Below are 22,374 nucleotides of genomic sequence, written 5' to 3' on the forward strand. Positions count from 1 at the left end.
ATGGGAGGGACTTTATACTTCCTGTGGTCAAATACATGAATATGCACATATATAATAAACTTTAAGATGCATATAACTAGAAAAAAAAAAATATATATATATATAGCATATTTTAATGTTTTATCTGTGTCAGACATTTTACAATTCTAAAAAGTTCAATACATGAGAATAAGTGTAATGAGGGGAGGGATAAAATAATCCATCTGAGGGAGTGACAAAAAAGTAAAAGAGGGAGGGAAATTTGGAGAATAGAGAGACAGAAGGAGCAAAAGTCGTTGCTTTTTTCTTCCACTGCTTCCTCACTCCTTTCCTCCCAGTGACTGAGAACAACAGATAGGTGAGTTCCTCTCCATCAGTCTCTCTTCTTGAATATTTCCCCCCCCCCCCCCCCAGTTGAGTTCCTCTTTCGCTACTCTGCTTTTTAATAGATTTTTCCCGCCACTTATGGTTAATTTTTCACTTTTCAGTAGCAAGGGAATTATACTTCTTATTAAAGCTCTTGGCAACCTAGAGATAAAATTTTATTGAATCATATTTTTCCTACATCATTATTGATGGTGCACGTATTAATGAAGATGAGTGTTGTAGAAGGATCTTAGAAACTGAATTTTTCTGAGTATCCCTCTTCCTGTTTGTGAGATGAAAAAGCTTTCAGGATGATTCATAATTGCCTTCTAAAGCAAATGTCTCCTAAAGATACATACCTGTTGTTGACAACATTTTCACGATGTTGTTTGTTTGCTTTTGTGTCTGCTGGCGGAATGCGTGCAACCGAACTGGAGGGTTTGTGGAAAGCCAACATTTTCTTTGGCAGGACCGCGGCACTACTTTTAGCTCTCATAGCCCTCATACCCCCGATTGGTTAAGACTGTTTTTGAATCATTTCTCAACCGTCTCACTCAGATTACTTTGAGTATCAATAAACCTTAAAAATAAAACCACCTATAAACTCGAATGCCACATTAGAGAAAGAGGAGTAATTTCTAATTATATGCTCTGTCAAAGGAAGGAATGTCAATAGGGCTTTGCATGATTTCAAGGAATTTTGTGGTGTCTATTCTGAAGCGGCGCCTTCACATTCCCCAAGTCTTCACCTAATGTGACTCTGCTAGTCTTTCATAAGCATCACTGCCTCCTTTAGGATGCTGTTCCTCAGCTCCCTATCCACCGTCTTCCTGCTGCTTCTTCTCTACCCCTCTGAGCTGCCTGCACAAGAGGCCAGGGTGCGGCTTGCAGGCGCAGGCCGCCGCGATACCAACGAAGGTCGTCTGGAGGTCTTCTACAATGGCGTATGGGGCACGGTGTGTGACGACCAGGTGGATATGAACCTGGCCAATGTGGCGTGCAGACAGTTGGGATTTCAAAGCAGTTTCACCTGGGCGCACAGTAGCAAATTTGGTCAGGGGCAAGGTATGTCCCGCCTCCTGTTGAGACATTTTTCAATTACAGCTCGTGTGTAAGTTTCTCCTCACTCTGTCATCCAGGTCAGATCTGGTTGGACAATGTGAACTGCAGAGGCCATGAGCGCTCCATTGCGGAATGCGGCTCCAATGGTTGGGGAGTCCACGACTGCACCCACGCTGAGGACCTGGGGATCATTTGCAGCCCAGAAAGAAGTCCCGGTGCCTCAGGAGGGGAGACCTCTTCCTCCTCCAGAAATGAGCAGCGACAACCGAGACAGAGAACCCCGCAGCAGCAGCCGGCCCCTCCGCCAGTCTCATCTCAGGGCCGAGGCCACGAGATCGCCCTGCACCGCAACCCGCCATCTTCACGCCGCAACAGGATCTCACCGCAGGAGAACGGCCACGAGATTCAGATCCCACGAAGGTATAGAGGGCCAACACAGGTCACATCACAGCCGGCAGCCAGCACCACCCAAAGGCAGGAGGAGGAGACGTCAAGAAGAGGACCACCTGCGTCGAGGCGCCAGTCCGAGAGACAGTCCAATAGGCAGACATATTCCCCGCCCCAGCCTGACAGGCAACAACAATATAGTGGGAACCATATCGAACCAGACCCTGTTAATCCAGATATGGGACTGGAGTCGGATACCCAGTACATCCAGGTAAAATATGCAAACAGTAGATTGTATGCAACCCATAATTAATATTGTGTTTGTGGAATATGAATTAAAGGCAAAGTAAACCCCCTAAAAAATTATTGACAATAATATGTTCGATGCAGCCCCACTAGTAAATATAGTATTCTGGTTATTGTTCTGATACTCGCATGCAACGGTTGCCAATTAGCCTCTATAATTACAGACAAGTGCCAAATCATGACTTGAGAGAAATTGTGTTCAGTGTTTTAGTTCTCCAAGACAAAAAAAAACTGTCTAATTAAAAACCTTTGTTGAGGATGAAAAAAACATGGAAGCGTAACTCAAACTTTTCACGTTTCCAGAGCGCTGACAGTGTTCAGCTGGCCGAAGCCCGTCTCCGGGCCGTGCTATCCGGCAGCCGCGGCGGTCTGGTGACGGAGGGAGTGCTGGAAGTGAAGCACGCTGGGAAATGGCGTCATGTGTGTAGTCACGGCTGGGACCTCAGCAGCAGCCGCGTCGTCTGCGGCATGTTGGGATTCCCTTCTGCCGAAGCGTTTGATCAAAACGCCTACAGGTGAGTGAGTCAGTGTGTGTGTAAGTGTATGTGCAAAGACACACACGGACACAGGCTATGAAAGGGATGGAAAAGTGTGGTCGTAGACACTTCCTTTTGCGGACTAGTTGCTTCCATGGCTGTTCCATCCTTCTCCGGGATGGTAACCACAACTGCTACCGTTAGTACGACCACACTTGGCATGACTCGTCCACTGCGGCATTAGCTAAAGCCAACTGTCCACCAGAACTGTCTGGCCCATTGGCTGACTGGGCCTCAAAGCAGGCCTTGATAAGAATCCAAGGAGTGTGTTATTAATGCCTGACCCAGAAAAAAAAAAAAGATGAGTTGGAAACAGGGTTATTTTGGGGAATTTTCATTTTAGTTAGTTTTTATTTAATTTTGAGTTTTGTTTTTTAAATTTAGTTAGTTTTAATAACTTTTCCGGTTGGTTCTGTTAGTTTTTATTAATTTTAGTTATGTTTTAGTTTAGTTTTAGTTAGTTTCAGTATTAGTTTTCGTAAAAAAATTAATAAAATAAAAAGTTTATTACTTGTGTGCAATATTTAATAAACATCATGGTAAAATGAAAAAAGTAACACATTTCTTACCTAGTGTTGCATTTCGGTTGAAAAAGCAGGCGAGCCGAGCCATTGGAGGCAAAAGTCAAGCACGCAAAATTGTCGCCTAGGAGTGACGTCATATGAAAGTGCTTTTCGATTGGCTGCTGCAAGATGGCGTCACTTATGTGTGACACACTTTCAAACGTCCTTATTCCAGTTAATATCAAAATAAATATACTCAAAATCACATTTAAAATCATCCCCAAAGGCTCATGTATTAAATTATTAACGGGAAGGACGGAGGAGGTTTTAGTTAGTTTTGTAAACATAAAATGTAGTTTTATTTAGTTTTCGTTTTTTTAAAAAGCATTTTCGTTTTTATTTGATTTTTCTTTTAATTTTAGTTTGAATTTTTTCATTAGTTTTCAATAACTAAAATAACCTTTGTTGGAACCATTTGATTTGTTGTTTGCAGTAGCGTTATTTATTCACAGAAAGGAAACAAAAGGCTCTTATTTGCAAACACTGTCTGGTCTATATGTGCATTTGGTCCCCATAAAAGCAACTTTTCTCCCCGCTCCATAGAAAAGCATCTTACAAGACTTAACATAAACCAAATCCATGTATGCACACAACTACACGCGCCAACGTGCGCATGCAAACAGTCCTCTGTGCGGCTGCCCACAGAAATCTTTTTCGAGCCTGGATAGCAGCACAACTAGACTGACCGCTGGTCTGCACTGTGCCATCTGTCGCCAATAATTACCCCTTGTCCTTGTCCTGCTCAGCTGCTCGCCAACAGGACACACGCTGGAGCCTGTCTAGCAGAAAATACCAATGAGCATCTCACTCTTTAAATTGAATTCAGAAAGTGTTCTCTCCATGCATCTTCAGGAAGTGTTCCTTGAGTTTTGCTAAATAGCTAGTTGTGCTGGACTAGAATTACTCAACTCGGACGTTTACTCCGATTACTCGACTCAACTCTATATTTATAGAGCGCTTTAAAACGACCGCCGCTGTTTTCTCTAAAGGTGGAAGCCAAGGGTGAGCAGATACAATGAAAACAGCAGAGGCCCCAGAATTAAACCCTGTGGAACACCACCAAGGGATTAAATAATGAGAAAATGACACAACGTACCATCACAACAGCCACAAGTCAACTTCTGAGCCCATCAAATTCCCTGCAGCAATGTAGCGTGATCACCTGCAGCCAATCATAGGAGCATCATCACGAAACATTTAACTAGGGTGTGTGTCTTGACCTCCACCGACCCCCTGCTGTTCGTTCAAACCCAGGTTAAGAACCACTGCCCTTGAGGCACTTTTCCAGGAAAATGTGACCTTCACCAAAATGTACGTCGCTGGCAAGCTGTCAGGAAACGGCTAAAGTAAGACTCATTTCTTGTAAAGCTGACTTTGTTTTAGACCAAATAACACAAATGAGTCTTGTGATGGCTTCTGGTCAAGTCGGTTAGGTTATTTGAGATCAATATTTGTTTGAGGCTTCAAACTTTGATGTGTTTGACCGACACAGTGACAACGATCCCTCTGACGCTCCGAAGTTTGAGGGCTTGTGACTCACTGAATAACACACGTGCTGTATGTGACTGTGGACACTTGGAAGTTACCTTTTGTATGGAGTTACATTTACATTTTGAGTATCGCATGCCATAAATTATAGAGATCCAGAGTTGATTTATGAATATCACTTTAAATGCTACTTTCAAACAGAGTGTGTCATTGGGCATCACTACTTCCTCTTCCGCTTCCTCTTCGCATCATCGGGAACGTGCAATTGAGGGGCACAAGGGTGCAAGTGAAAGTATTGGAACGCGGCCTATATGTCACAAACGGTAACCAGAAACAGCGTAGGCCCTAGCATATACCCCATAGCTACTTATTTAAAAAATAAAAATAAAAATCTGCCTTTTAAAAAAATAAGTATTCTGACTTTTGGCAATTCTAAAGACATTTTATGGCAATTTTGGTTGATTTATTTTGTTTTAGGACATTTTATGGTTACATTTCGAATATGGTTACTTTTCTGGCTTTTTATTGAATTGTCTGACATTTTCGGCAATGTCATGGGAATTTTATGGTAATTTTTAGGTAATTTTAAAAACTTTTTTTAATCTACCTTTCATCTTTCTTTCTCTGACAACTTAAAAATTTGGACTCTGACATTTTTGTAATATTTAATTATTCATTTTTTCCCATCTAAATAAAGGAATTTAAAGCATATTTAATCTAAACGTAAATAATGTTTTAAAAAATTACTTTTTTCCCCTTTTTTTTATAGTTCCACAGGGAGCCGTAGAAGAGGGACTAAAGAGCCACATGTGGTTCCAGAGCCGCAGGTTGCACACCTCTGAGTTAGGTGGTTGTTGTTTGTCTTTTTTGTGGTAGATCTGGTCTTAATTTGCTAAACCCACAATCTTACCCCCCCCAAAAAAGGGATGCCAGACAATTGCCCACTTTCTTTCATCACATCCATAATCTTTGTGAGTCCTCTCTCATCTTGAAGTTTATCTTTCTGTAAAAAAAAAAAAAGAGCCTGATTAAGAAGACCTTTGTGAGTTTGCTCTGTCTCCGCTGCATGGAGTCAGTCAGACCTGCCACCACTTGACACAGCCAATTGTTCCTTTCAGGCAGCTTCATGCTAGCGCAACATAATAACAGGTTAGTTCTTCCCTTTGACACTGAGCTGCTCCTTCCAATCTTGCTTTTGGAATTGTGTGGTCAGGGTTGCATAAAGAAATACTGCAGTCAACCTCTTTCAAGTTAAAAACTCAGGAACACTTTACTGCTGATGTTGTTGTTCACTTTCTACCTGACAAAGGGGCCACACGGAATATATCAAGACTCAAACCCAAAATAGCGTGATTTTTCTGAGGTTGGGCAAATCCTATTAAAAAGTTCAGAGAGAGTCTTACATCACCAGCCTCTTGTTTCCAGGCACGCAGTCATGACGCTGGGTAACCATGTCGTTTTGAGCTTTAAAGGCCTTTTAAAGAGGCGGCGACAGAGGGAAAGTTGATATGTACGTGCATATTTCCACGTCTGGCGTGTGTGAACCAACATGCTACTGCTCGAGTCGACCGCACAGCAGACACTGCCAAGCACAGCAGGCAATTATACGGGTGACTCTCACCTCCTCCTCCCCACTAACCTCACCCTTCAGAACCCCGTGAACTAACACCCCCTTACGGTCTCGATTGTTGCTTAACTGCCAGGTTACGAAACATCCATAACAGCACAGATAAAGTCGTCTTTATAAGTCATAACTGTGTAAAAGTCTTGAGTTGATTTAATGAACTTTTCTAAGGAGTCATTGTGTCATGATAAATTTAGATACAGTTAGCACCAAAAATACAAAAGTAAGTTCCAGGAGAATTTGTAGAGGTGCGGTACATGGGTCTTGATTCAGGAGTGTATTAGCACTTTTTGAGTCATAATGGTATAATTGGAACCCGCTCCGCCCCACAGAAACATAATGACAATACAATACCTGTTCATGCTCCTCCAATCAGTATCCACAAAGGTACACCAATCCATTTATGATACCACTCTTCCTCATTACTCTTCCTTATTAAGGTTAAGGTGACCTGGTGTCAAGGATGTGCGTGGTGACAGTTGGGTCAAAAGTAACCCAATTACAGATCGATCCACTTTATGGGTCAATTTGACGCAACTTTCTGTGTTGTTTTATACAAAACGACCCAATTTTTTTTATCCAAAATGTTTTATGCTAAAAGACCTGTTTCTTGACTCAAAGTTGGATCAAATCGACCCAAGTACACACGGGGATCATTAGGTGATCTATCCCCCCCAATGCTGAGTGTCAAGCAAGGAGGTAAATGGGTCCCATTTTTGTAGTCTTTGGCATGACTTGGCCAGGGATTGAACCCTCAACCTCGCAATCTCAGAGCAGACACTCTACCACTAGTCCACTGGGCCATTGAGCTGGTCAAGGAAGCGGGTAGGCAAGGCAGGGTTTTAGTTAAAAACAAGTAATCTCAAAATAACAAAAAAGGCAAGCAAACAAGAAACATGGAATACAAAAATACTAAATCAACAAAGTCACAAAAACAAAGTAGTAAACCAAAACTGGCAATAGACTCACAGATGGACGGGAACATGGCAGGAACACCAACAGAAGCAATGATCTGACAAAGCAAGCAGGCAACTACACTGTACACAAACAAACTGACGTGTGATTTGATTGGTAGACACAAGATGAGAACAAGTGGACTAACCTAACAAAAATCCAATCATAAACCTAACGAGACAGACAGGACATGAAAAGGGACACGGGGAAAACATAACAAAACCAAATCCAATCAAATCAAATTCACATCAACAAAAACACAGGTCATGACACCTTGAGCCTATCTTAGCCGACCTTAGCGAGACGCAGTACAAGCTGAATGGTTGCCAGCCAATTACAGGGCACTCTATAAACAACATTCACACTAGGCACGTGCTGATATTAGATTCTGACAGCATGGTAACCGTGAGCCAAAATATTGTGTCAAAATTACAGCTGTAAAATGACCTTTTTTTTTAAATATTTGGGTGAATAAAAAACATTTGTGTCCTATTGAACACAATATATTTTATTTTTAAACTAAATATTGAATAGTTGGTACCGAAAAAATGTTTACCATGTTAAGTTCATCACTGGTGAGCTATTTTTTAGAACATTTAGAAAATGAATCCAAACAAAACAAATCCGTGTTTGCAGTATCTGTTTTGGTCTCCTCCTCCTTGTGTTAACTGCCATCTGTTTGCTAGCTCAGAAGGAGGGGGGGGGGGGGGTAATTGGAAGCAATTAACTTCAAAAGAGGTGGACCATTTACTCAACTCTGCCAGCAACCTCCTATTGTGCCTTGCTTTGACCACCCCTCAAAAAAAGAGAAGGGCTCATTACCGGTGACAGACAGTAACAGCCATTATTATTAAAACCTTTACTTTTCAAAACCACAGCCAATGCCGACTCTTAAAATAACTATCATGCTTGTTTTTGTAACGGGGGACGAATCCATACAAGCACGGGGAGAATCACCACACGAAGATTCAAACCTGTGCCAATACACAAACAAGCAAATACGATGCTCTGCAATTATTTTTTTCTATTTTTGCTGTGACAGCCTAGTAGTTACATATGCTCATTATAACTTTGCTAAAACAACAAATCTTCTGCACAGGAGCAACTTTACAGCGCAGGTCTTATAAGGTGTCAGGGCCATCATAGCATCAAAAGAGTTTGTCTGCATCGGACTTCCTGATTTAGTAACCGTCCCGATCCATTTCCCACTTTAGTTTGCCCAATATTTACATTTGCATCACTGGTCTGGTGGCGCAGGGAACCAACTCCCCCTCTGAAGTCTACACTTGTATCTGTCCTGGCTGTTCTGACTCACTGAATTCACAGAGGGTGCTCGTGAAGCTGCACCTGCTTGCGGTCGCACTGGTGGATGCAAGCGGTCGGCTTTGGTGTGAGTGTGCGTGACAAAATGACACCTTCCAGGCCTGCTCTGGCTTGGGAAACTTTATATATCTCCTGTGTTCCCTTTTTTCAACATCTGACAGTTTTAGCTCAGACACTTTGGAGCAAATTTTCCAAAATATGCTTTAAAATAGATTTGTAGAAGATGTATTAGTTAGTGTATGCTCACACTTTTTTCCTCAACAGTATAATTGGACTTTGAGATTGATGTACTCTATTCATATTTGCACATTTTTAAATCCCACACAGATGTCCCAGAGATCCCTCTATAGACATAAATACCATGTATCACTAAACCAAAAATGCACAACAGGAAACATTTAGACAAGAAATATTTTAGTTCATCCAGATGACTCCAAAAGTGTGTTTGTATTGTAAGGATGAAACAAGGATGATTGAGAGTGACAGTGTGGTCTGCAAGGAGTAGCTCAGACTGTGTGTGTGTTCTGTTCTGTTCTGTCTACTAGATGTCACTTCTTCATGGTACGATTCTAAAGTCTCATCCCATTACATTTATTCGCTGCTGTTGTCTTTCAGGAAACTATGGGACTCCAAACTAGCGGATCCATCATCCAGGTAAGCTCCCTTCTTTGAACTCATTCACTGCCATAAATTCATTTAAAAAAAAAGATTATTAAAAATTAGGGGTGACAGGCGATTAAATTTTTTTTATCGTAATTAATGGCATAACTTCACTAGTTAACTCACGATTAATCACAAATTTTATGTCTGTTCTAAATGTACAATAAAAAATTCTAGGGTTTCATACTCTTTTTAACAAAAGTGGAAAACAATGCTGAACTAATAGAAAAAGTTCAAATAAATTTTTGACGTTTATAGCCGTCAATGGCAGTGAATAAAAAAAAAAAGATTATTAAAAATTCGGGGCGTCAGATGATTAAAATTTTTAATCGTAATTAACCGCATGACTTCACTAGTTAACTCACGATTAATCACAAATTTTATATCTGTTCTAAATATACAATAAAAAAAAATCTAGGTTTTCATACTCTTGTTAACAAAAGTGGAGGGGAAGCTAAACTAATAGAAATACTTCAAATTCATTTTTGACGTTTATAGCCGTCAATGGCAGTGAATGAGTTTAAAAAAGCACAGCATTCACACCTGCCTGCACTTTACATCCAACATTCCTGTTCAGACTGAGGACGCAGATCACCAAGAAGGCCTACTGGGTGGAGAAGGTGCAGTGTCAGGGCGTGGAGGTCTCCTTGTCCCAGTGCCAGGCTCAGCTGGCCCTCCGCAGGAGAGATGGTCCATGCGCGGGAGGCATGCACGCTGTTGTCCGCTGCGTCCCTGGGCCACAGTTTGCGCGCAACGGACGAAGACATTCATCACATTCTGTGTCGGTCAGTTCGGGGGGCTCCTAATATCATCATTCGAAGGAGTGAAATGGTTGGAATTGATGGATTGACACTGTCAGAGAGATCACACTTAACAATGCTTATCATTGTGATTTTAGTTTATTTATAGCATCATACAAAAATATGAATAATATTTGTATTTATTTATAAAATGGCAGAATGTCAAAGTATTAAACATCTCCTTGTGTTGCAGTGCAGTTCCTTATACCACTGCCTATAATGCCTGTAAAGTTAGTTTTTTGAAGCTTGCCTTAAAAGCTTAGTGGTGTCCAAACTACAGCCTGGGGGCCATTTGTGGTCCACCATCCATTTTTCAGTGGCCCTTAACAAAATAATAATAATTGCTGAACAATACATTTGACATGGTCTGCAATTTTTAAAGAAAAAACAAATGTGGAGGTGGGCTGAATGAGAAAGGAGGGTTTTAAAAAATAGATGCCACTACTAATAAGTTGTTTTAGATACTGTCAAGTTTTTCTAAACGTGTAAAGATCCAAATAAACTATGTATGACTAAAATAATGCAATTTATTTCCAAAACACTAGTGAATCAAGATATTCCAAGATATTCTGCTCTGTTTCTGATTTATGAAAATATCACATTAATGATCCTCAAAGGGGAAATCAACCCTAAACAATTCTTGACAATAATATATGTGACCTCACTAGTCTAAACATGACATTCTGATTAATATTACATTTGTGGAATATTACTTATGCAGCAAAATCCAGCTGTTTTTATCCAATTCAGGGGGTGGCCATTTTGCCACTTGCTGTCGACTGAAGATGACATCACAGTTGATCAAGGCTCAGGCAACGACCAATCACAGCTCACTTGTTTTCTGAAGCTGAGCTGTGATTGGTTGTTACCTGAGACCTGAGCAGCTGTGATGTCATTTCAACTCGACGGCAAGTGGCAAAATGGTTGCCTTCTGATATTGATTCAAATAGATTTAATAGAAAGATAATCAAATTATCTAGAAAATACAAACAATATATAATTGCTTGCTTGGTTGATTTGAGCATGTTTATTAAATTATAAGTCAAAGAATTTTTAAAGTGACCCTTGCATCCTTATATTTTTCTGTATGTGGCCCTTAAATAAAAAAGTTTGGACACCTCTGTCCTAGCTGAAGGGATCCTCTATTAAGTAGAAATATTTTTTTGTCTTCAGTTTAGCTTTGGTTAAAACCACAAAGAGGTTTTAGGGAGAACATGCAAACAAACATGAAAAAAAAAACAAGTGAGCTGAAGAATGAAGATGGAAACGGAAAACTCCACATTCTAAAATAAAAAGCATCTCAACACGCTTTACAAAAGCAAATGTTGACTCGTTCTGCTTTTTCCAACCAGAGCGACGTGCGTCTGAAGGCGGGGCCCCGCCTTGGGGAGGGTCGCGTGGAGGTTCTGAAAGAAGGCAAGTGGGGCTCAGTGGCGGACCACCTGTGGGACATCACCGACGCCAGCGTTGTCTGCAGAGAGTTGGGCTTCGGAACGGCCAAGGAGGCCCTGACCAGGGCTCAGCTGGGAGAGGGTGAGACGACACACACGTGCAGAGACGAAGCACCTGATTGCAAAATGTTGTACCACTCAGTCTTCTGCTTTCGACGTTGGATTTTCTATACTCCGGGAAGCTGGAGTTTATTATCACTGATTGTGACTAGCGTCCTCACTCGCGTTCACACCTATAAGGGCAAATTAGAGGCTTACATAAAACCAGCCAGCTTGTTTTTGGACTTTGGGCAGAAAGAACTGAGCAAAGCCAAGATACAAGAATATTCGTCCTTTGATGCCACGGTGCTAATCATTGGTGCTGTGTGACTTTATTTCTGAACTATAAAACTAGACACAAGGTTGCTTAAGTGGACTTAGTGATCCTTTTGACAAGAAATGTGCAGTTTATAAAAACAATCGCTATATTAATACCGACTATTATAGCATTGTGAACGTCACCATGTCTGCATGGCACACATGCTGTGTTGTTGACACTTTATTTGCTCATAATTTTAAAGCGGTTATGGTTTGGGCGTTAGGCTTAGGGCATATTATTTTCATTCATTAATTTGAAGAGGAAGATTTAAGCAATCCCAAAATATGTTGTTTTTCTACTAATTACAGTTCATTACTTTTTGGATGACATCTGACTAAATTCCCACGAGAACGGGGTCAGACTAAACAGCAACGACCAAGCAGAGAAATAAACTCTGACAAAAATGTTTAGAGCTGGACTGCTGCTTAACTAAGAAGCTGATGGTTGACTGCATCTACCCATGGCCAGTTGTTTGACCAGTAGAACAACTGGCGCTCCCAATGGCGTGTAGTGTACACACATTATCTTGGTTCTGGAAAGGCTGCCATGCAATCGTCTTACAAAAATAATTTAAAATGTTTTCCAAACAAATACTGAGTTCATATCAATTTTTCTCGCTGTGCTGCACTTTTGCTGTAATGAAGTTAATTTCCTGCTATTATCTTTCGGCCCAAATACAGCAGCATGACCCACAAGGGTGGCTGCATTTCCTTCTCTCCACTTTCCTTAATGAAGTAATTCATGGAAACCTTTTAGGGTTCTTAAAGTAGGTGCTGCGCTCGCGTTATGTCTAAATAATGACCATGGTGAATGTCACAGTGAAGCGTTGCGGGTTGAAATGTTTCTAGACAAAGTTCAGGCCAATTTTTTGCCATGTTGCACAAACACAGCAGAGTGGTCTGGGCCCTGCTGGAGTTCTGGGAGGGCTCGTGGGTGGTGCAGTTTGAGAAGAGTGACCTGACTCAAGGCTTGGTGACATCAGTGGCTATTTGAGTGAAAGAAAAAAATATAGGGCTTAATAAAACTTTGGACTCACACACCTTCGCTTCAGCAAGTTCAAAGATTTTTGGCTGTGGTGAGCTAGATGGAGTGTGCACTGTGCAGTGATTCAGACAAAAGGCGCTCTTTCTCTCTCCCAGGCATGAGCCACATCAAGAGGCCTGAGCATTAATCACAACACAAATCAGTACAGAGAGGATGTTTTTAACTTTATTCTGCTGTGGATGGCTGTCAATGTCACAATGATAATGATGACAGCAACATAATTATGTTATGATGCATAATATAATGAATATTGGTAAAACTATTTGCAGGTCTGGGTAAATCGTGTGACGTGTATAGGGTTACCTAGCATGAGAAAAAAAAAGACAAAAAGAGATTGAAAGTTGTCATGATAAGATTTAAAGCCACTGTGAGGAGATTTAAAGCCATCGTAATAACATTTAAAGTCATCCTGATGAGATTTGAAGTCACCGTGACAAGATTTGATGTGATTTAAAGTCATCATGAATAGATTTGAAATCGCCATGATGAGATTTAAAACCATCACGATGAGATTTGAGCTCATCATGGCGAGATTTAAAATCCTCATGACGTCATTTAAAGCCACCATGACGAGATTTGAGGTCACCATGGCAAGATTTAAAATAGTCATTAATATTTTACATCGCCACGGCAAGATTTAAAGCCATCGTAACGAGATTTGAAGTCACCATGATTAGATTTAAAATCGTCCTGACGTGATGTAAAGTCACCATGATAAGGTTTGAAGCCATCGTAATGAGATTTGAAATCGCAATGATGAGATTTAAAATCGCAATGATGAGATTTAAAGCCACCGTGACAAGATTTAAAGCCATCATGACGCGATTTTAAGCGTACACTTATAAGTCTATGATTTAAAGTCATCATGACTAGATTCAACGTTGTCATCATAATGTCAGTTGATGAGAAAATCCTGAGGTAACATACAAACATATACACATTAAGTCACACTTGTTTCAGTATGTTAACTTTAATGCCGTCACGGACATCCTACTTCAGGATTCTCTCGTCAACTGTCATTATGATGACTAAATCTCGTTATGACTTCTTCAAATGTCTTCATGATGACTTTAAATCTTGTATGTTTCTTTTCTTGCTAGGTGACCCTAATACACAGTTATAAACTCTAAATGGGTTTCTAATGAGGAGACTACAGCACATTTCCAGCTGCAATTTCCATAATTATAGTTTTTTTTCCCCATGAAAAAGTTCCAACACTGATATTTGCCTGAATGTTGCCATCCTAGGTTCCGGTCCCATCCACATGAACAGCGTCCAATGCACAGGCAGGGAGCGCTCCCTAACGGAATGTCCATCCAAAGGGGTTCCCCTGTACACCATCAAGCACAACCAGGATGCGTCGGTCCGCTGCAATGTCCCCAACACCGGCACTCAGACCACAGTGAGGCGCACACCGTCCACAGGTTCCACACGCCACCCTATGGCAGCGTCCGACCATACAAAACAAACTCTTTGCTTTCAGGTGAGACTTGCTGGAGGCAGAGACAAAGCCGAGGGTCGCGTGGAGGTGTTGATCGAGGTGGGCGGAGTGAAGCGCTGGGGTTCGGTCTGCAGCGAGAACTGGGGTATCAACGAGGCCATGGTGGTGTGCCGGCAGCTTGGCTTGGGTTTCGCCTCCAGAGCTCACCAGGTAATCAGCACTATCGATAATATGCATAATATCACACTTTATGTCACTCCCTTTTTTGGCGCTTATCCTTTGTACTCCCACGTTTCCCTTTCCTCTGGGCTGCTGTTTGTGTGTCTGCGCTGTGTTATTACCGAGGCCTGAGGTAATTATAGGCTTCCCGAAGGTCCACTTCAGGCACTCTGAAAATAAAAGAAGGAAAGTAAGGCAAAGAAATCGGCAGAAATTCTCAGGGAAAACAAGCTGAAAATAGGGCCGTGCATGGAAAGGGCAGAGTTGGGCATTTAAAAGGCGCATTGAAACTGGGGAAAAGAGTGTAAAATGTGATAATACGTACTGATAGATTCTATAAAAAAACAAAAAAAACAGGCTTGAAGTCTTAAAGGCACCTTTCAACTGTGTAAAAACGTTCCCCTCTCATGTGTGTCCAGGAAACTTGGTACTGGACGAGCTCCAGTGACGCCCGTGATGTGCTTCTGAGTGGAAGTCATTGTACGGGCTCCGAGATGTCCATCCAGCAGTGTCGCAAAAACACACACGTCTACTGTCCCAGAGGTGGCGACGGCAGAGCCGCTGGGGTCACCTGCGTGGAGAGTGAGCCAAAAGCAAACACTTCTAAACAAATATTTGTTGTGCAATGACTTGGAACTCCCCCTCGTGTCCCCTGCCAGGCGCTCCTGACCTGGTCGTGGATGCCCAGCTGCTGCAGGAGTCATCTTACCTGGAGGACAGGCCTCTTCACCTGCTCAGCTGTGCCAACGAGGAGAACTGCCTCTCCTCTTCTGCTGCCAGGATGAACTGGCCTTACGGACACCGCCGACTGCTGAGGTTTTCCTCCCGTATCATGAACAATGGCCGTGCCGATTTCCAACCTCGGGCCTCCAGGGAGAACTGGATTTGGCATCAGTGTCACAGGTACGATAGGGCTCACAAGAGTCAATTGCAGTCCCTCAAGCTAAGAACTTTTGAGGATCCTCTTTATTGATTACCTGATTGTTTATATCAAGGCTGACCTCAGAGCAGCTTGACTTCTTTACTCAGCTGCTGAGGTTTCATGTCCTAAAACAAAAGAGGCAGAGCTCCGAGTTTCTTCCAGCCTCAATCACTACCTCCCCAAGCAGCCAGCACATTGGTTTGGTTTCCCACTTTTGCTTGTGCCGCTTGCGGGAATGCTTCTATAACGAGAGACCGAGCGACAGCACACAGATAAACAACCCACTGTGCGACGCCTTTGTAACTGCACAACAAGATTTATCTTTACTATATTTAGTATCTGTAGAAATTCTTCTTCTTCTTCTTCTTCATCTTCTTCTTCTTCTTCTGCTTCTCTGAAAAACAATCACATTTTTGGGGACCTAAATATTTACGAAAATTCGCCAAACTTTGCACACTCGACCAGCGAAAAAAATTTAGATTATGTAGTTGTCATGGTTCTATAGCGCCCCTAGAATGGAAAAATAAAAAACAATCCCGACACATTTGACCTAGGGTTACGAAAATTGGCGGGCACGTGTAGCACCCCGAGATGCACAAAAAAGTCAGAAGAAGCCATGTTCTAAAATGTACAGGAAGTGAGCTATAAATTTGTAAATGTCCAATTTTGGCTCATTTTTGCATATTCCCAGTGGTCATAATTTTTACCCCTTTGCCAACAGTTTTCATCCGATTGTCTTCTTCATGAATCATCTCAAGACCTGTGACAACAACTGGGGGGAAGATCTCGAGTTTTTGAAATATGATATGACGGGAATGCCCAAATGAAATGTTGAGAAAGTGTGTGTTGCTCCAGACAAAAGAAAAGCACAACAAAGCAAAACAAAGCTATTATAAAAGTACACAATCGAAATTTGTCAGATACCAAGAAAATCTGCAGTAAATTATTTGACTTAGATCATCAAATAAAGTTCAAGTGAATTACAGAATTGTGTTAAAATGTCGCCCTTTCCTATTTCTTAGGCACTACCACAGCATTGAGGTGTTCACCCACTACGATCTGCTGACCCTCAATGGAACCCGGGTGGCTGAGGGTCACAAAGCCAGCTTCTGTCTGGAGGACACCTACTGCCCCGAAGGTAAGACAATTTCAAAGAAAAATCCATTTTGCCAATGATCACAAGAAGCATCACATTAAAACTATCTAACCCTTTTGACTCTCAGGTCTCCATAAGCGCTATTCCTGCTACAACATGGGTCAGCAAGGCATCTCGATTGGCTGCTGGGATACGTACCGCCATGACATTGACTGCCAGTGGATTGACATCACGGACGTGCGACCTGGTGAATACGTCTTCCAGGTGAGGACAACTTTTTTTTTCAAGAAAAATACTTGCCAGGAAGACGTCACTTTGTTTTGCAAGTTTCCATGTAAGCAGCACATTTAGTTTGGTCTTCTGTGTGAAATCACAAAATTGCAATTCATCCTTCACAGTTTTTTAAGAGATTTTTCCCACCTTCTATAATGCCCTCACTTGTGGGAAAGGAGAGCCACCATTGCCGATTTTCAGACATTTATTGAACGCCATAATAATAGTTAAACCCAAACAAATGAGCACACTCACGGAGGAACTACTGTTGACCACAGCTCACGACGAAACACTCACACTCACCAATGTCACATGCAAACTGACTCTTAAAGACACAGGCATGTATGCAGACACAACAATGCAGTTTTTTTTCTATTTTATAATTGCATTTTTTTCTTTTTTTCTTCCATTAAGTTTAAAATGGCCAACATTTACAGCGTGTCTTAAATAAAAAATGAGCTGTGTGTGCAAAACTAACAAAATAAAAACTAAAATAAAATTAAAAAAAATTTAAGTGAACAAAATAAAATGGAGTGCTTTTAAAAAAAAAAAAAGTCGCTAACTAACTGAAACTAAATTTTACATTAATAAAACTAACTAAAAGTAACTGTAATTATCATGAAAATGTCCTTTGTTTTCATCTTTGTGAGTTAATTTCATACATGAGCTTTCAGGGTTTATTTATTTTAAATTTATTTATATTGGTGTTAAAAGAAAGGTTAAACAGTTGTTTGGAAATGTAGTACTTTGTTGTGACCCTTTTTTTTAAATCATGCACTATACATATATACACATATATAAATAAAATTAAAGATAATAATAATAAAACTAAACTAAAACAAAGCTTCTTTAAATAAAAATAATAATAAAAATTTAAAAAAAAAGTAATAAATAAATAACCCACTTTAAAAAGTAATTCAAATTAACTGAAATCACAATTATATATATATATATATATATATATATATATATATATATATATATATATATATATATATATTGCGAAAAATGTATAACTATTATAAGCCTGGTGCCAATAATTATTTAAAAATTATTAAATAATTAAATAAATAAAAAATAAATAAATTGATATGGTCTCTCGATATCACCTAATGAGGGCGGATCTGGAACGTGTAACCCGCAATAAATGGGGGTTCACTGTCTTAGGTTAACTGAAGACTCCAGCTTTCAGGAAATTGAACAGTATAAACGGTATGAACGGGTGAACATTTAGTCACCTGGCATATACGCCCAAAACGAATGCCAAGTTGCATGCGAGTGTGTTGAAAAGGGGAAAACACAGTTTAAAATCTGCAAGCGCATGTGGGATAAAAGCGATAACCAACTATAATTGTAGCAAAGTGGCTCTTGGCTAAGCATTCAGCCATTCAGGTACGCCATATGCATGTTGTTGCAGGGTGTGTGTGTGTGTGTGTATTTAAGGCAAGTACATTTAATGTGGCTTTATATAGAAAGTAGACCTGCTATTAGTGAGAGAGTGGAGCTTCTTGGCCAGCGGACAAACTCCCAGCACTTCACATGATTTTTTTTCATGTTGAACTCAGTTGGTCTTGTCTGTTCCTAAACGTCCAATCTACTGTGCTGACTACTCACTCATCTGTTCTCCCGCTCTGTCATTTGTTCTATTTTTGACTGCAAACTAAGTGGCACCACATACATGATGCTTACGCTTTCTAATTTGTTTCTAAGCGTTTGCATTATCAGAGATGCTTTCATCAGACGTGCATGCGTGCTGCTGCATGGCACACGGCCGGACGTCAAAGGGAGAGATTTGTGACGACGTGACCCGGCAGCTGTGCATAAATTTCATAACGAGAGAGAGCTGGAGGGAGGGAGGGAGATTGCAGATGCTTGCTTTGGTTTCTTCAAGTAGCTGGGTGTGGCCTTTACCAAAAAATCACAGCCGTTTTTAGGACCATTTGTTTAAAACGATGAGTCACGTCGACCCCAACTTGAGGGCCCCTTACTGCAATTAACGTTTAATCTATGCAGTCTATAGGCGGAGTGACATAGGCTATTTTTACATTCACATTAAAAAAAAACTTTAAAGAAGTACAGTATATTAAAAAAAAGTGTTCTACAAGCCTTGGATGACTAATTTTGTCTGTAAACTAAATTAAAAGACTAATACTTATGAATAGTTTAAGGAGGTGATGTATGTAGGTTATATATCCATCAACTTCACAACATTAAAAGTCGTTTTTTATATTATGACAGTGTGTGGTCACATTATCTGTTTGATGTGTGCATGGGGAACATAAATTTACAGTAAGCGCTTTAGTCATATAGCAGCAGGCAGCACAGACGGGGCGGAAAACATCAAGTCGTGGCAACCAAGCACGGCTACAGTCTAATGACAGGCTGCAATTTGAATCTAAACCAAAACTGTCATCTGCATCCCTTGGCTCTTTTTCTATCCTGCACCGAGATAACAGTGGAAAGTGATGTCATTCATCTCTTTAACCCCCAATTTGAGCAATTTAGAAAAAGAGAGAACAATAATCCATCCAATGGAAGGCTGCCTGCTCCCTAACTGTCAAAAGTTCTTGTTTCTTCTCTTGCATTATTAAAAAGATCTTTGGGCTTCGTCTAAATAGAAAGGCACTTTAGGGCTCCAGTGCTGCAGGGGGGCGGGAAAAAAAAATCTGCGTCAGCTTTATACAGCTGGACTCGCAATATAATTATCGTAAATAAAGTGGAATCAACCCCATTGCCAAAGGTTGAGATTAAAAGACACACCCACTGTATGTCTACAAATATTCTTGGACAGATTCTCATGGGAATTCAGCTGTAGTTCTTTGAAAAATAAGCAATACACTCACCAGAGGCTTCATTCGGGTTTTATGCTAGTACAAATGTTTTGTATATAAATGACTTACATGTGATCAAATGTGTCCCTCCTTTTACAGGTGGAGGTCAACCCATCTTTGGATATGGCCGAATCTGATTTCAAGAACAATGTGATCCGCTGTCGGTGTAAATATGACGGAGCGCGCGTGTACATGTTCGGATGCCATGCAGGTAAAGTTGAAAAAGAAAGGATGAGGTGGAATGAGATGTGATTGGATGGGAGGGGAAGGATGAGATGGGTGTACCCAGTCAGATGAAAAGAGATGAGAATTTTTGATGCGAAGAGATTTTATGATGCTGGACAAACTGAGATTGAGGACTGAATGAGATTGGGATGAAAAGATATTAGGGATCCGTTTATCTGAGATTGAGGATAAAATGAGATTAAGGATGATAAGGTTGAGGGTGATATGATATTTGGTATGAGATGCGATTGAGGATCAGATAAAATGATATTTAGGATGAGATGAACTGAGATTGAGGATAAAATTAGATTGATCATGACAGCTCATGGATGAGAAGAGATTGAGGATCAAATAAAATAGAGGTGATCTTCAAACTCAGATGAGATTAAATTGAGGATCAAATGAGATTGGGGATGAGAAGAGATGAACGATGAGATATAATTGAGGATCAGATCAAATGAGATTAAGGATGAGATAAACTGGAATTGTGGATAAAAGGAGATTCAGCGTGAGATGAGATTAAGGATGAGATGAAATTGAGGATCAAATGAGATGAGTTTGAGGATCAAATGAGATTAAAGATCAAATGAGATTGAGGATGACATGAGGTTAAGGATGAGATTAGATTGAGGATCAACTAAAATTGACGATAACATGAGATAGATTGAGGATGAAATGATTTGAAAATGAAGATGAAATTAGATTAAGGATGAGATTATATTGAGGATGAAATGCAATGGCAATGAGGATGATATAAAATTGAGGATTGGATGAGAGTGGGAATGAGATGATGATATTGGAGGGTATGATGATATGAAACATATGGGATGAGGCAGGATGAGCAGGACTAAAGTGGGATGAGATGAGCTCAAATGAAATGAGAGAGCATGTGAGATTAAGATGTTTTTTCAGATTTTAGTAAGGGTAACAAAAAGGGATTGGATAAACTCAGATCGGATGGAGATGAGGTGACGGGATGAAATAGTGATGACCATGATATAAAATTAGATTATCCAGACTCTCTTGAGTCTTGTGTGACAGGAGGGGACACTGAAACCGGATGGGATTAGATGGTGTGGTGGGTGGGTGGGGGTTGGGGGGTGAGGGAATGAGATGAGACGCCATCCCATAATGTAATTTTCTCTCCATGTACTGCCGCTTGATGTGTTCCATCAGGGGATGCTTACAGCGCTGATACCGAGGACTTGTTCGACCACCAGCGCCAGATCAGCAACAACTTCCTGTGAATGGATGATTACAACGATGTAGGGGCAGAAGAACCATTCAACTCCTCAGTACAGCTCAACACAACAAGACAAAGAGGTTGAGAGACAAGAATAAATGAGAGGGCGAAGGGGGATTTTGAAGGGAAAGGATGAATTTGGGTACCTGGCAACTGTCTATTTAGAGACAGTTTAAGTCGAGATGAATAAAGGAGAAATGTTGAGAAGTTAAAAAATGAAAGCACACATCATACAAAATGTCGACTAAATTACATTTTCTGACCATTTGAAATGATTCCGATTTGTTTTTTTTTTCAATATATATGATTCCAAAACTAAATCATGACAACAGAACGTAAAGACATGAAGGCACCACAAAGACACAGGTAACATCTGTCTGCTTGCATTCACTTTCCAATTGCAAATGTTTTTTTTTTCCTAATACACCTGTGTGCTTTTTGGTTTTGAATGAAAATCAACTTTTTTTTTTTTTTTTTACTCCATGGTGCTATTTTGCCTAATTTGAATAAATATTGTAATGTATTGCACATGTATTGTCATGTACAGTTTTATATTACCTCTCTGGAAACAATGTTAGGTCTCTAATTTATGCAGATTTTATTGTACTTTTGAGTTGGCATTGTCCGTGTGTGGCTGTGTTTTGTATTGTTAATTTTATCTGAGAGATCATTTACTTGTTTGTTCTTCACCTGTTCAACAGTGGTAACATCAAATGAGACCTGGAGGCACCACAGTAGTGCACCTTAAACATTACTTAAATGGTAGAGCAAGAATAAACATCAGAATGACAAAAATGCTTATTTAAGGAATGGTTATTTTTCCCAATAAACGATTTTCCACAATAAAGATAAAGATTAATGTTAGGATTTAGCTGAATCTGCTCAGGCAAATATTACCTTTAAAATGGACGTTTAAAGTGTGTTTGTTTACAACGCATTGTGCAATCAGATTGTCACAGTGCTCAGACTTTGACAGTTAAAAAGACATTGTAAAGGTTTGCAACTGCCATTGCTACCCCCTCTCAGGGCTCTTTCCAACCACCTCCACTGACACGCATGCGTCACACTCTGCTTGTGTCCAAATTCACAAGGGTGGGTCCTCCGAAGGGCGAATTTGTCGGCTGCATGACGTCACTCATGGCGCGGCGCGACAGCACGCACGGACTTACATATAAATGGATTGTCATTACTGCTTGTAGGTAGCACATTGACCGTCAATTCAT

General features: G+C 40.6%; 1 protein-coding gene across 1 annotated transcript; it reads left to right on the plus strand.

The window, feature by feature from the left end:
- Positions 1-265: 265 nt before the first annotated feature.
- Positions 266-21,499, plus strand: LOC144055139 (lysyl oxidase homolog 4-like). Its single transcript, XM_077570865.1, has 15 exons — positions 266-337; positions 1,142-1,410; positions 1,485-2,065; positions 2,404-2,615; positions 9,204-9,242; positions 9,826-10,033; positions 11,401-11,581; positions 14,149-14,303; positions 14,385-14,552; positions 14,981-15,143; positions 15,221-15,464; positions 16,506-16,621; positions 16,707-16,843; positions 19,783-19,894; positions 21,085-21,499. The coding sequence occupies exons 2-15, from the start codon at positions 1,143-1,145 to the stop codon at positions 21,153-21,155; spliced, it is 2,655 nt and encodes an 884-aa protein (XP_077426991.1). The 5' UTR covers positions 266-337; position 1,142; the 3' UTR covers positions 21,156-21,499.
- The last annotated feature ends 875 nt before the right edge of the window (positions 21,500-22,374 follow it).

This window comes from Vanacampus margaritifer, chromosome 7 (assembly GCF_051991255.1).
Source record: "Vanacampus margaritifer isolate UIUO_Vmar chromosome 7, RoL_Vmar_1.0, whole genome shotgun sequence".
Classification (NCBI taxonomy): Eukaryota; Metazoa; Chordata; class Actinopteri; order Syngnathiformes; family Syngnathidae; genus Vanacampus; species Vanacampus margaritifer.